This window comes from Cyprinodon variegatus, unplaced genomic scaffold (genome assembly GCF_000732505.1).
Source record: "Cyprinodon variegatus isolate N-32 unplaced genomic scaffold, C_variegatus-1.0 Scaffold629, whole genome shotgun sequence".
Taxonomy (NCBI): Eukaryota; Metazoa; Chordata; class Actinopteri; order Cyprinodontiformes; family Cyprinodontidae; genus Cyprinodon; species Cyprinodon variegatus.
The window spans coordinates 356,837-370,693 of NW_015151082.1; the positions used below are offsets into that span (position 1 = coordinate 356,837).

Here is a 13,857-nt window from a genome sequence, read left to right on the forward strand (position 1 = left end):
AATTCAAGCAGACAGCACAGGGATATATCAAAGCAAGCATTTATTGAATATCAGCACTTAGCTCAACAGCAGGGGGGAGGTAAACTGGATCCTCTGTAAAAATAGAAACTCAGGTTAGTGAGTTTGAAAACACAAATGGGCCACAACAATGAGCATACAAGTCAATAGTCTAGTTCTGAGTTCAGTCTGAGCCCAGAGGAAGCAGTAGAATCCAGACAATAGTGAATTAAAAGATTTCGGTGGGAGCCATCCCCAGAGTTCCAGTCGAAGTGCTGGACTGATAAGCTGAAGAAATGCTGTTGTTTTGATTTAAAAAGAACAAAACTAGAAATAAATTATTGGTTAAATTTAGCATGTAATAACTTTGATCATCCAACTTTGGGAAATTTTAAATCGATGTTAGGAAAAGAAAATAAAGAAATTAGGAGTTTTGGATGGACTATTGAAAATAAAATAAAAATAAAAATCAGAATGACTGATTTAGAAATTACCCAAACAACACCAAGTCCAGTCAAAAAACATGGCTGTTATGTTACTGGGAGCATACATATAGTAAAGAGAATTGGTCCTAGCTCTGAACCCTGTGAAACTCCACAGGTAACCCTGGAGCATGAGGAAGATTTGTCATTGAACAATCTGAAATCGATCAGATAGATAAGATTTAAACCAGTCTAGTGCCGTTCCTTTAATTCCTATAAAATATTCCAGTACTTTTAAAAGAATATTATGATCAACTGTATCAAATGCAGCACTGAGATCTAACAGGACAATTACAGATACAAGTTCGTTATCTGAGGCCATAAGAATATCATTAGCGACTTTAACCAGAGCTGTTTCAGTGCTACGATGAGCTCTAAAGTCAGACTGAAACTCTTGAAAAAGTTCATTATGGTGTAAGTGATCGCAAACTTGTTTGGCAACTACTTTCTCAAGAATTTTAGATAAGAAAGGAATTGACCAAATTATAAACCTAATAAAACATCATCCTCTATACTTTTAATCAAACAAAATTAACAATATTATAATATCTTCTTTTTTTCTAAAAAAACAAAAAAAAAAACGCAAACATACAAACACAAACAATGACAAATATGTAAGACAACAAAATGTTTCACTCGGATCCATCCAAAACGTATGAACCAGAATGACTGGCTCTTGAAGGATACTCAAATTCCCACCAAAAAATCCATTAGCTTCACACCCCCATGCTCAACTGTACCTCATAGGTCATATCAGAACAAAGAAATGAAAACAAAACTCTGAGTTCTCCAAAATTCCATTAAGCTAAATGAGGGAAAAAAAAGCTCACAATCTCCAAACAACACACAACCCAAACACACACTCCCACAGTTAGGCTCCATTCTCATTATTCATTATTCAATCATTGGCACACTGCACTTTTACGCTATCGCTCTGATGTCTTAATCAATGATTGGGATCGCAGTCCAGTTATTAACCATGTCAATCAAGTCAGTCAGAACCTATTCAAATTCTCTTATCAAAGTCCAGTGCTTGCATCTATCTTAATACCTCTCTGTGGCTGCTCTCAGCCAATCTGTTCATCTCATTTCTCTCTCCAGGTATTCCCCCACTTGCTGGGAAAATAATTACTACACACCTAAAACAAAATAGGATGAGGGAAGAGACTTTTGCAGTCTGTCCTGAAGTAAATATTAGCACTCAAGGATTGTTACAAACGCAGACTGAAAAAAGAACTTAATTAAACAAAACAACCTCATAATTTGGCTTTATGGTGTCGCAGTGGGTACTACTGTTGCCTTGCAGCAGGAAGGTTCTGGGTTTGATTCCTGGGCTGGGATCTTGCTACATGGAGTTTGCATGTTCTTGCCATGTATGGGTTAATTTCCGGGTAGTTCGGCTTCCTCCCACAGCCAAAAAACATAACTGTTAGTTTAATTTGGTTCTCTAAATTGTCCTTAGGTGTGAGTGTGTGTGTGCAGGGTTGTATGTCTTTATGTATCTTGTGTTGCCCTGTGAAAGACTTTTAACCTTTCCAGGGTGTACCTGCCTCTCGTCCATAGCTTGCCGGAGATAGGCATCGGCCCCACCATAACTCTGACAAGGACTGAGCGGGAGAAAAGTTTTCAACACACCTGGTGACAGCGTCAACACAGACAAGAAGTACCTTACACCTGATAATAGCAACTTGCTCCAATCTTGTCAGAGTCTCTTATAGGTGGAGCATCTTGCAGGGAGAGGTTTTTCAGAGGAGGAAACAACAGCACAAGATACAAAAAATCTTCTCCTCCTTGAATGGCATGAGTGTGACTTTCTGAAAAATTTCAGGTGTTAAAAAAGAAGGGAAGATGTTTGTATCGTCCCTCACTAGTGCTTCACAAAACTTGGAGGAATATCTCAATTACTATATATTCTACATCTGTAGTGGATGCCGCCATGTTGGTTTCTGTACAGTGCCTGGAATCAGTACACCAGATACCAAAAGGCCAGAAATAGTACCTCTTACTCCCTCAATGTTCTCAGGGGAGGTACAGTGGTTAATGTATTACCTTATCATTGTTCATTTCTAAAAAAAAAAAAAAAAAAACTGTAATAGGCCCAAAGGCAGAGCTGTTGTGATTAATAATATTGGACATTAAATAAACCTCGTGTCCTAGGAATGTCATATTGATAGCTCTTGGACTCTTCAGTAGGCACAAACACAGAGAGAAGCAGATTTAAACAGTTTATTTTCAGGGACATGCGAAGGAGAGCAGAGTATGGAAAGAGCTGTGGGAGCCGGGATTGAGAGAGGCACTGGAAGGGAATACAAATTGTTAAATGGGGATGTATGGATTATGGAAAGTTGCTCAAAGCAGTTTAAGTCGGTTTACGGTGAGTAGGAGTCCATGAAGCCTGGTCTTAGCTGGTTGGAAGCAGATGTACGGGTGGAGACACTGGTCTTTCAGGGTGTTTGGAGATAAGGGTGGACAGGTTTGAGCCAGGGGTTCTGAAGGCCAAGTTGGTGAGCCTGATGCAACAGGAGTCTTTGCCAGGGTGGATCCTGAAGCTGAGAAGTAAAATCAGGTTTAGACAGAGAATACCGGTAATCAAAAGCAGGGAAAAACTCAACGCTGAAAAATGACTCAATCTAAACAGAAAAATCATAATTTCTTCACCACATCTGGTGTAAACTTCTGCATCTGTCATGATCTTTGCACTGATGACTGGCTTAATTACTCATTCCAGTCACCTGTGTAACTCTGCCCTGTCAGAATTGGTTTAAGTGATCTGACCCACATGCAGAGGACCACTCAGAGGCCAATGGCAAAAGTTTAATAGGTTTATTGAATGTAGAAAAACACTGAAGAATAAGCAGGAACTCACCGGACTGGTGAACCGGAACCGGAAAGGCTGAAGGGGAGATCACAGTGATCAGTTCGGGGGCTGTAGGAAAAATGACTGAGGCTTGAATATGCTGGAGAGAAACTCACATTTGGGGGGCTCTTTTAATCCTTGAATCCAGTTTATGGGGGTTTAATCCAGAGAATAGGGAACTAGTTGGAGAGCGGACAGAGAGACACACATTGGACCCAGAGGAGTAAAGGAGCGGACTGTCACTTGGTTTTCCAGATGAGGACTTCAACAGATCATGTGAAGATTTTCCCCTGCTCAGTGTGAACTCAGTAAATCATTCCTGGGGGAGAAGGTCCAGGCTATCCAGTTTCACAGGAAGGCTTTCTGTCGAAGAGCAAGGCAAAAAAAAAAGATCAGACTCAGAGAAACAATGCTAAGGTTTAGACTCTGCTAATCTCAGCTTGGCTAGAGTACCCAAAACTGGCAAACACTCTGGCGTCAAGGTAGTGACAGCCCGCTGCTCAAGCACTCCTCCGGTAATGACCCAACGAGCCGAAGGTGTGCAGGGAGGCCTAACGAGGACAGGGCACCACCTGGTGGTGGAGAGAGGAAAAAACACATAAACAACCCACACATACTGGAATTCGGTTTCTCATCACTGCTCATCTGATCCACCTGCTCCTAATTCTATTTAAGGTGCTTGCATCCAGTCATCAGAGCCAGAATATCTTGCTCTCTCTAGCAAGTGGTGAGAGTGTTTTCAGAGAACATTGGTGTTTCTGATTTTCTGATCCTGTCCTGTTCTGTCTCTCAACCATTGAGCCTGGCTGTTCCTGTCTCATCTCAGTGGTCAGAGTGTTTTATGATTAACTTAGCTTTTCCGATTACCTGATCCTGTTCTGTCTCTCAACCAATGATCCTGCCTTTTCCCATCTGAACGGTTTGCCTGAACTGTCACTGGACTCCTGGATCTCTGAGCCTGCCTGTTTATGTTCTGATCTGTTTGCCTGAACTTGCTTTGGACTCTTGTCTGTTCACTGGGGCTGCAGCATCTGGGACAATCATGTTGGCAGTCCACAGGCTGGATCCTACCTAGTTCCCTGGGCATAGACTGAAGTAGGTTAGGGTTAGTGACTCACATAATCAACCTCCGTCAGATTATCATGGTCACTTACATGTGTTTCTCTCCTGCAGAGGCTCCATCCTTAGAGGCCCTAGCCACTGCTACTCTGATCCGCTGGTTTTAAATAAAATGCATTTGTGTCACGTTCTTATTTTCTGTTTTACTTTGATCAGTGCGTCATTGTTTTATTTCCTACTTTGTGTTTCTAGATTTATTTTAGGTCTCAGGTTTTTCTGTTGTTGTCCTCTTTTGCCCTCCTGTGTGTGTTCCTTTCCCCTTGGCTTCCTCGTTGTCTCCACTCACACCTGCTTCTTATCAGCTCGTTAGCCCTGCAGTTGTTTCAGTCAGCTATATATACTCTCCCTCTAGTGTCACTACTTGCTTTCTCCTTGTCGTCGCTGGTTTTTCTTTGCTGTTGTCTTCCTACCTTGACTCTCCCTGGCTCCTCGTGTTTGGTTTCCCCTGGTTTTTGACAGCATCAGTGCTCCTCAGTCAAATTGTATAATCCTTGTTAAACTACATGTGCACAATTTTAGAGAACAGAGCTGTTTTTTGCTCCTTTTAGACATCAAAATAAGTTTTTCATATCCAAATGTTTCTTAGTGCCTCTTGCATGTCCAAATTCTTCTGTATCATTTCACTATAACCAAATCAACCCAAACAGGTCCCTAATCACCCCCGGAGCCCTCGCTCCATCAGTCAATGAATCCCCCTGCTAGCTCCTGTTAGCTCACCGTTATTATACACAAAAACATAAACACTGGCCAGTCAATAAACTGAGACATAGAATACACATGTTCCACAACTATTTTTGACTTATAATTCCCTCTCGAAATATTCTTCCAGCCTATTTCGGCTTCGCTACCTTTCACCGCCATTATCTCTTTATCACATTTAAAGGAAACAGGCCCCTTTTTTGTGATTGTCATGAAGTCTCAGGGTGCCTTGAAACCAAATGCTTTCCCCACTGTGGGAATTATTTATGAAAAACAAGTGTCCCTATTACCAAGCCAGGCACAGAAAAAGATAGCTAACTGGGGAGGAGCACGAAGGAGGGCCTTATGTAAACAAATGACCAGGTTGATTGACAATTAGGAGGACCACTTATTTAGATGATCCACCTGGAACCTTTATATAACTGTACCTTTAAATGGACAAGTTAATTTAAAGTAAAATAAAGCTTCTAAAGAAACACTACCTGTAGGGCTACATACCTTTGGGTGCAAAGGTATGAAGAACCCAAAGGTTTATTTCCTGTTTTTCAAGAAGGAGGCAGTTATGTTCCTTTGTTGTCCTTGACTCATCTGTAAAACAAACAGACAATCCAGAAGATCTTCACTCCGCTGGCGGGTACTCAGTAATTCATAGCTCTTGTTCACCCTGACAAGAGAGCAGTTTCTTCTTTTCTTAATCAACTGTAGGAACAAAGTAAGTTTTTTATATTTGATCAGAAGTATGTTTACCTTCAAATAACATAAATTTATTTAATGGAAAACTGAAACTGCAAAAAAAAAAACATTTCCAGAGGGGAAACATAAAATGTATACATGGCTGTTGTGCTTTATGCTTTTAGAAAGTAGATAATTTATCTTTTTTTCATGTTTTCCACATTTTACTGTTTTCTTATAAAACTAACAGTTTTTAGAATTAAGAGGACTCTTTATGTACAGTTTCACAAGTGTTATAGAGTGTTGTGTAACAAATGACACAGGATAGAGTGCATGCATTCAATCTGCCTGAATGTGCCGTGAAAGTGCTTTAGTCATTTGTTAGATATTGATCGTTGCATTAACTGTAACAACTGCTAAACTGGATAAACTGGTGCCAGAAGATGTTTTAATTGTACTTATGTTATCTTCCCATAAGGAATCTGCAACAATGCTGTTTCTGGCTGTTTTGATGCTTTGCATGGCTACAGTCTTTTTGACCCAGAGTAAGGACCCAATACTGGATCAGGAATGGGAGCTGTGGAAGAACCACTATCATAAAGTCTACAATGAGGTGATGTGCTATGTAATTTATTACAATGGGGGTCCGTTTCACAAAGCAGGTTTGACAAATTCAGATTCAAATCCGCAACTCTAAATTAATCTAGCCTAAAGTTGGTCCGGTTTCACAACAGCTGCTATAAATTAGTTTAATCAATTTGAACTAGTTCCACTCAGAGTTAAGCACATGTGCATTAAGTATGAAAAGCCAATTCGACGAGACATCATTTAGGTTTGGAATTGATAAGATTTTCACGATTCTGATTCCCTTATCGAATCTGTGTAACAATTCGATTCCTTATCGATTCTCTTATCGATTCTGTTTAATGAAAAAGCATTACTGTACAATTTCGGGAAATAAGCTAAACTCCCCCTGATTTAAATAAACGAGCATCACCTTTCTCTCGCTCCCTGAACTGCGGAGCAACTTTGTAGTATGTCTCGTTACATCCATTGCAATAGCTGGAATCGTGTAAGAATTGCAGCTACAAGGGGTTCTAACTAAACATGCTAGCAATGAAGGACTGGATTAACGAGAAAAGCACACTTCCTTAACAACCCAAAGAGAGGTAGGAAATTGGTTTATTTCTAGAAATGGCTTATGATTTACTAGGAACCACGTTAAGCACAGCCAGTGATATAAAACTAGCTACTTACTACCAGAGTTGCCTTCATTGCTGGTCGTAACTTTAGCTTCTGACCGGAAGGCATCAAAAACACAGCATTCGTTAAAATGTATGCCATGTTGTGTGCGCAGGTGTTTCTGCATTTTGCATATATTTCCTCCCACAGACGTAATTGCCACTTTGCAATGATTGCAAAGGTCCTTGTTGCCATCTTTCTCTTCCTTAAAATTAAGCCAAACTTTTGATCACTTTGCCCGATGGGGCACCATTTGTTTTGTTTTGCTTTTCTAGACTTACGCCTGGTCACGTCGTACTTGCTTACTGAATGCCACGTGCGTAACTTGCGTAAAAAAATGTGACGTAAGTTGTGCTGCCGAGACCGGCTTTGGTGCTACCTGGAATCTTTAAGAGAATCATTACGCGAGCTGCCAAACGGTGCCATGGAATTGGAACGCACGGAACCGGTTTTGAACAGGAACCGGATTTCGATTCCCATCCCAGATTTAGGTTTAGTTTTCTTGCAGTTAAATTGTCTCTGACCATTTCAAGAAAGAAAATAGATTCAACTTCTTTGTAATCAAATTATCATTTTGATTGTAGCATATACACATTGTTTAACAAGACCCTTCCTGCCTATAGGTCTTCATGGACACATGAGACGGAGAGTATATTGTTGATTAAAAACCACAGTTTAAATGTATTTATTTATTTTTTTTTTTGGCTGGTATATAGAAAGATGAAGGTTACAGGCGGATGGTGTGGGAGAAGAACCTGAAGATGATCACTCTGCACAACTTGGAGTCCTCCATGGGCAAACACACCTACACCCTGGGGATGAATCACTTTGGAGACATGGTAAAGTAAAGTTTTTAACATGACAGTTATAACAAGATTAATCTCATAGCTCCGTTAAAACAAATCCTTCCAGCTATACTTCTGTATGAACAAAATCAGTCAACTGGACATTCCTAAAAGGCATCTGAATAAAAACTGACATTCTGGAAGTCTATTATGAGACAGAGCCATGATTTCAATCTGAAAAATAAGGGACATTTTGCAACGTCTGCCTTAAAACAATCATCCATGGAAAAAGTCAGTGATCCAAGCACAAATGCTTGAGGATCTCCAGAATAAAGTCTGTTTGCTTGTACATCGTATGACAATTAGTGTTACGGAGATTAAACCTGATAAACTGTTTTGATTAAATGCTTTGCTCACAGACTAACGAGGAGTTTAGGAAGATGATGAACGGCTACAAACCCAGAGCAGAGAAAAAAGTAAATGCGTCCTTTTTCCTGAAGCCCAGCTTTATGAAAGCTCCTTCTGCTGTGGACTGGAGAAAGGAGGGCTATGTTACACCTATTAAAGACCAGGTAAGAGATTTCTGATCTTTTTCATCTCCTGAATTGTAAAAAGTCAGTCTGGCAGCAACAAAGACAGGGTTTTGTCACATTGTTTAAAAAAAAAAATGTTTTAAACAGTCATTTGGTTTTTTCATGTCTTATCATTAAAGTCCCTCCTCCACCATGACAGCGTATTGCTTTCTTCCTTTTCCTTTAACGTATATACCATCACTCAGCTGAAACCAGTTCATCCTGTTCTAACAAAGACAGAGATGAAATAAACAACATGTACAGGCTTGGTTAAAATTATATTAACAGGATCAAGAGATCATAAATATCAGTGGGTCTTTATTTGTGTTTAAAAGTATACCTGTGCTGAAAAAAGAAAAGCAGTCAGATTACATTCAAATAATTTTTCATAGCAGCTTCTGCTTTACTGGCTTTATATCACAGGTTTTGGCAGGTCTGGAGCTCTTAGTTTGCGTTAAAACAATGCTAAGGAGGAGAGTAAAGACTACCTAAGACAGCTGCTACAGCCACAACCGGATCACACATTATACCTATACCAACATGTCTATACCAGTTATACTGTATATGTAGTCTCCTTGACAAGATGCTCTTCATACTGTGAAAAAGCATGAGCTGTTTTGCAAAAGAAAAGGTGTTGATGTTTTCTATCCTCCTACCAATCATCTCCCTGTCACTTTAATAGCAGCTAAAGAGTTTCAGCAATGTGTCGAGTCAGAATGGCTGAATATAAATCCAGGCGTATTTTTTCTTTCACTTTAAAATAATGCACTACTAAGTGTTGGTCAATAACATAAAATCCCAGAAACGAGAAAGGCACAAAGGCACATAAAGGAGGTTTGTTTCGGGTTTAACACTGATCCTGAACCAACTAATCCAAAACAAGTAAATGCATCTATCGAACCCTCACTTATTAAAATGATTTGGTTTAGTGCCTAAATTAGGCTAGTGTCACAAAGATGCTCTAATTGTTGCATAAAGTTGCATTTCCTGCCTCAGTCCTCATCTTTGTTGTCTTCAGGGGAGTTGTGGCTCCTGCTGGGCCTTTAGTGCCACAGGGGCAATGGAGGGCCAGCTCTACAGAAAGATTGGTAAACTAGTATCGCTGAGTGAGCAGAACCTGGTGGACTGTTCTAAACCAGAGGGGAACTATGGCTGCAACGGTGGTTGGATGGACAGAGCTTTTCAGTATGTTATAGACAACCATGGTCTGGACTCTGAAGCATCCTACCCATACAGGGGAAGGGTAAGTATCTTAAGAGTTACAGAAGTCAAAGTATAAAGGATGCAAAAACGGCCTTTGATTGAAAGCGTCAACACAACTCACCTGCGTTGGGCTTTTAGGACATGCCCTGCCGCTATAATCCAAGTTACAACTCCATCAACCTCACAGGATATACAGACATTCCCAGTGGGAGTGAGTCAGCTCTGATGAACGCAGTGGCCTCTGTGGGACCAATTTCTGTTGCTATTGATGCCGGTCACTTTTCTTTCCAGTTTTACCAGTCAGGTAGGTGGTAAACTAAAAACAGTTAAACAATTATTCATTTCAATTGAAAGGATAAAAGAAAGAAAAACTTTTTGAGACCATAATGACGGTGTGTAAAATGTCAATCTAAAGAACTAAGTGGGCTTCTGAACATAAACCTGCATTTAACTTAATGCAAAGCTAACATTTTGACAAAATCGTGTCTAAAAATAATTTTGTCTCCAGAATAAAATGATTGGATGTGTTTTAGGCATCTACTATGAAAAAGACTGCAGCAGCCAGAGGCTGAACCACGGCGTGCTGGTGGTCGGTTATGGCACACAAACATCTTTGTTTTCTACTCAAAGCTACTGGATTGTCAAAAACAGGTAAAAAAAACAACAACACGGAAACAAGGAAAAGTGACACATTTGATAGCCTCTTTCCTCTTTATAAAAGGATATTATGACACATCAGTTATCAAGGGCGCTCTGTCTCACCAATTTCCAAAGCCAAAGCTTCCCGATGCTATACAGAAAAGAGGCAGAAGCAGATATGTTATAAAGAAGGTATTGACGAAAAAGTAAGTGAGTCAAAGATTATGGATGAGGAAAGAAGAGATGAGAGATGAAGGAGGCAATAAGTAGTAATGATGTAATAGATGTTTCATTAAGGATAAAGCATGTTCATTGAGGAAGGTAAGGATGAGGAATGAAGGGATAATTAATAATAAATAATAAATAAATATATTATATATTAAATATTAACCTATAAGATCACTAGGGATGAGGGAGGAGAGTAGAAAGAATGAGGGTGGTAGAGATAAGGAGCCCAAAGGTAAGGATAAGGAAAGACTTTAGGTAAGAGAGACAAAGGAGTAAAGATTAGAATAAAGAAGGGAAGGTACTAATAAAGATTGAAGAAATAAAGTAGGGATAAAGGAAAGAAAAAGAAGAGATGAAGGGTTGAGTGAAAGGTAGAGTACACCTTGATAACCACATTTGTTCTGTTTTCAGTCTAATGTTCCTCTGTGCTTAAATTAGTAGAAATTCTAATATATGTCCTGAAAACAACTGCCACAACACATTTTAAATAGCACATCTTTTTCCTGTTGTCTTTTCTTATATAAATGTTAAAACTGTGATGTAAAGTGATCTTCACTGAAAGACAGATGGAGAGCATTAACACAAGTTTTTCATTCTGTGGATTTGTCTCGTTGCAGCTGGGGGGTAGGCTGGGGAAACAACGGCTATATCTACATGGCTAAAGACAGATACAACCACTGTGGAATCGCCACAGTTGCCAGCTACCCTCTGGTCTGAACAGCATCTTCATCTCGAAGAAGCCGCTTTCTGATCTTTACCCATAATTCAGCAGCTCCTTTGATGGTTCATGGCCTCAGGGAAAAAAAAGAAGAATGAAAGTTATATACCTGTATAATCAAGAGTAGCTAAAATCTTTGTTTCAAAAGCCGCTTGGTTTATTATTGATTTTATTTGATCCCTGCTGTTTTTAGCTGGTTTCACTGTTCACGCTGTCATTTAATAAATACAAGCATACGTTTTTTTTTACTCATTTGTTCCTATTTTTACTATAACCAATTAAAGTTTTGAATCAACCTTTGAACAGACTGATTTCTCATTGATCTCTTGTTTTTATTAATTCAGTTGCATGAAGTGGACGCCATCATAAAGTAATATGAATCTATTGGGTTTAACACCACTAAACAAAAACTCTTAACCTATATGTGTTAAATGAAATTTAAAGTGGAAATTAAGAAGACAAGCTAACTTAATTCATGAGATTTTGTATTACTATTATCAATAATTATATTATAAATGTGAAAAATGTAAACAGAATACAAAAGACAAAGCTTTGTTTTATAATTTTTCAGTAAGGGCGCAGCCACTTTGCAGTGTCAAGTGCTGATGCCACGGGGTTGATCAGTGCTTCAGCTAGCAGTGATAAAACCAGCTACACCTCATAACCACGAAACAATTAAGAAATTTGGTTTGAGGCCTTGTGTCCAAGAACAATTCTGATTATAACTACTATGTTTTATGGATGTACCTCCAGCATAAAGAAAAGCATGGATGAAACTGAATCCTTTATTTTGCTCTTAAAGAAAATGCTAACTTAGCCATACAGTAGGTCCTTTTCAAAGGATTTAATCACCACATTTAGTGACCACATACAAATGACAAATAACCAACCAAAAAAACAGATTTTTTTTTTTTTGGACCAAGAAGATGTAAAACACAACATTTTTATAATTCTTATTTTTATGATGATCCAAACCTGTTATGAGGTTCTGTTGCATCCTCTTGGAGTCTGTCTAAAAGGTCCTACATTCTGAATTATCGCTTTATTAAATCCTCTCGATGCTGCATCCAGGTTCCAGGCTTTACCTTAGTCCTTTTCTAATTCTTCAAAACGTGACATTTTTACTTTTTATTCTAAACTAAGTATTCATTATTGGCTGTTTAGCCACTTCTTTGCTAGATAACTATTCAAGTAATAACAATTATGTTTGGTGCTGTGAGTTTGAGAGACTATACATAATCTCTATAAAGCTATAGCCTCTGAAAAACTCGGTACCAGTGAAGATTTGCAAGCTAACTCATTTTAAACAGTCTGATAGACTTCACAGTAATAGTTAATAATGGAACTTTATTAATCTCACACTGGAGAAATTAACCTCTGCATTTAACCCATCCCCTTGGGGAGCAGTGGGCTGCCATTGTGCTGTGCCCGGGGAGCAGTGTGGGGTTAAGGGTCCTGCTTAGAGCCAGAGTGTAGACTGTGGGGATCGAATCGGGCCCTTGCAACCTTCTCAGAGCACAAGTGCACAGCTCTAATCCACTAGGTCACCACTCCCAGTTCGCATCAATAACAACAAATAATCAATTAACGCATTAAAAAGTTACTGTTTTTGTATTACTGAGTATAAAACACAACCAAAACATTGCACCAGTTATGTTGCTATAGGCTTAGAATTCTGGAGGACATAGGGACCCCCATTTCATCATTCTGCTTCATTCTATCTCTATTCTCCTACTCTGCAGAATCTGTTAGTTCAATCTCTAAAGTTATGCTCTCTCTGCTTTTTCTCATAGTAGCTTCATCTGGTCTGTTCCTGTTTGGATGTGACACCATCCTGGAGATAAATATCAGCTGTTCTGATGCCATCAGCACCTTTGTTTATAGATGTTGGAGATCAGCCTGTTTTCCAGTGTAGTCCTGTTTCTCTGACTGTGACTGGCTGAATGTGCTCTCTTATCCTCTGACTTGGGAGTTGGCTCGGAGCTTGCCTGCATGGAAGGGGCCGCCTGGACGGGGCCGCCTTTTACCACAGCTTTTTGTATCTCTGCTTTTGTCTCCTTAAACCCCAGTCAGCCTCGGCAGATGGCCACTCACACTGAGCCTGGTTCTGCTGGAGGTTTCTTACTGTTAAAATTGAGTTTTTCCTCTCCACTGTCGCTACAAGCATGCTTAGTGTGAGGGATTGCATTTGAGTCAATGAGTTGATGCAATCAACTAGTTTTCCTTAGATAGACATTTTGAATCAATTTGACTGTATGATCTAATGAACTGTAAAGTACCCTCAGATGACATGTGTTGTGAATTGGTGCTATAGAAATAAACTGAATTGAAATCAACTGAATGCATTAATCACTAAGACAATTAACCTTTGCTCTTTCGAAAGTTTTCTTTGTTACAGCTAAACTTCACCATTTAATGTATTTAGGTAAGGATGATCTAAAGGCACAATTAGCAGGTCAAATATGAAAACTTACTTTGCTGTTGAAGTCAAATAAATGAAGTAGACACTGCTGCACTGTTAGTGTCAACTAATTCCTGATTGACTAGCAAAAGAAAGCAGTTAGTCTCCTATGGGGCCAAAATTGTTGCTTTATTATTTACAAATGTGTGTGGAGAGTTCTATATCTGTATCTCGATTTGTGCA

The 13,857-nt window shown here is 39.3% G+C and overlaps 1 protein-coding gene across 1 annotated transcript; it reads left to right on the plus strand.

Annotated features, from left to right (window-relative positions):
* The first annotated feature begins 5,735 nt into the window (after positions 1-5,735).
* LOC107096502 (cathepsin L1-like) lies at positions 5,736-11,508 on the plus strand. The gene is made up of 8 exons (XM_015393178.1): positions 5,736-5,866; positions 6,305-6,439; positions 7,785-7,907; positions 8,273-8,425; positions 9,444-9,668; positions 9,767-9,932; positions 10,162-10,279; positions 11,113-11,508. Exons 2-8 carry the CDS (start codon positions 6,317-6,319, stop codon positions 11,210-11,212), a joined length of 1,008 nt encoding a protein of 335 aa, XP_015248664.1. The 5' UTR covers positions 5,736-5,866; positions 6,305-6,316; the 3' UTR covers positions 11,213-11,508.
* The last annotated feature ends 2,349 nt before the right edge of the window (positions 11,509-13,857 follow it).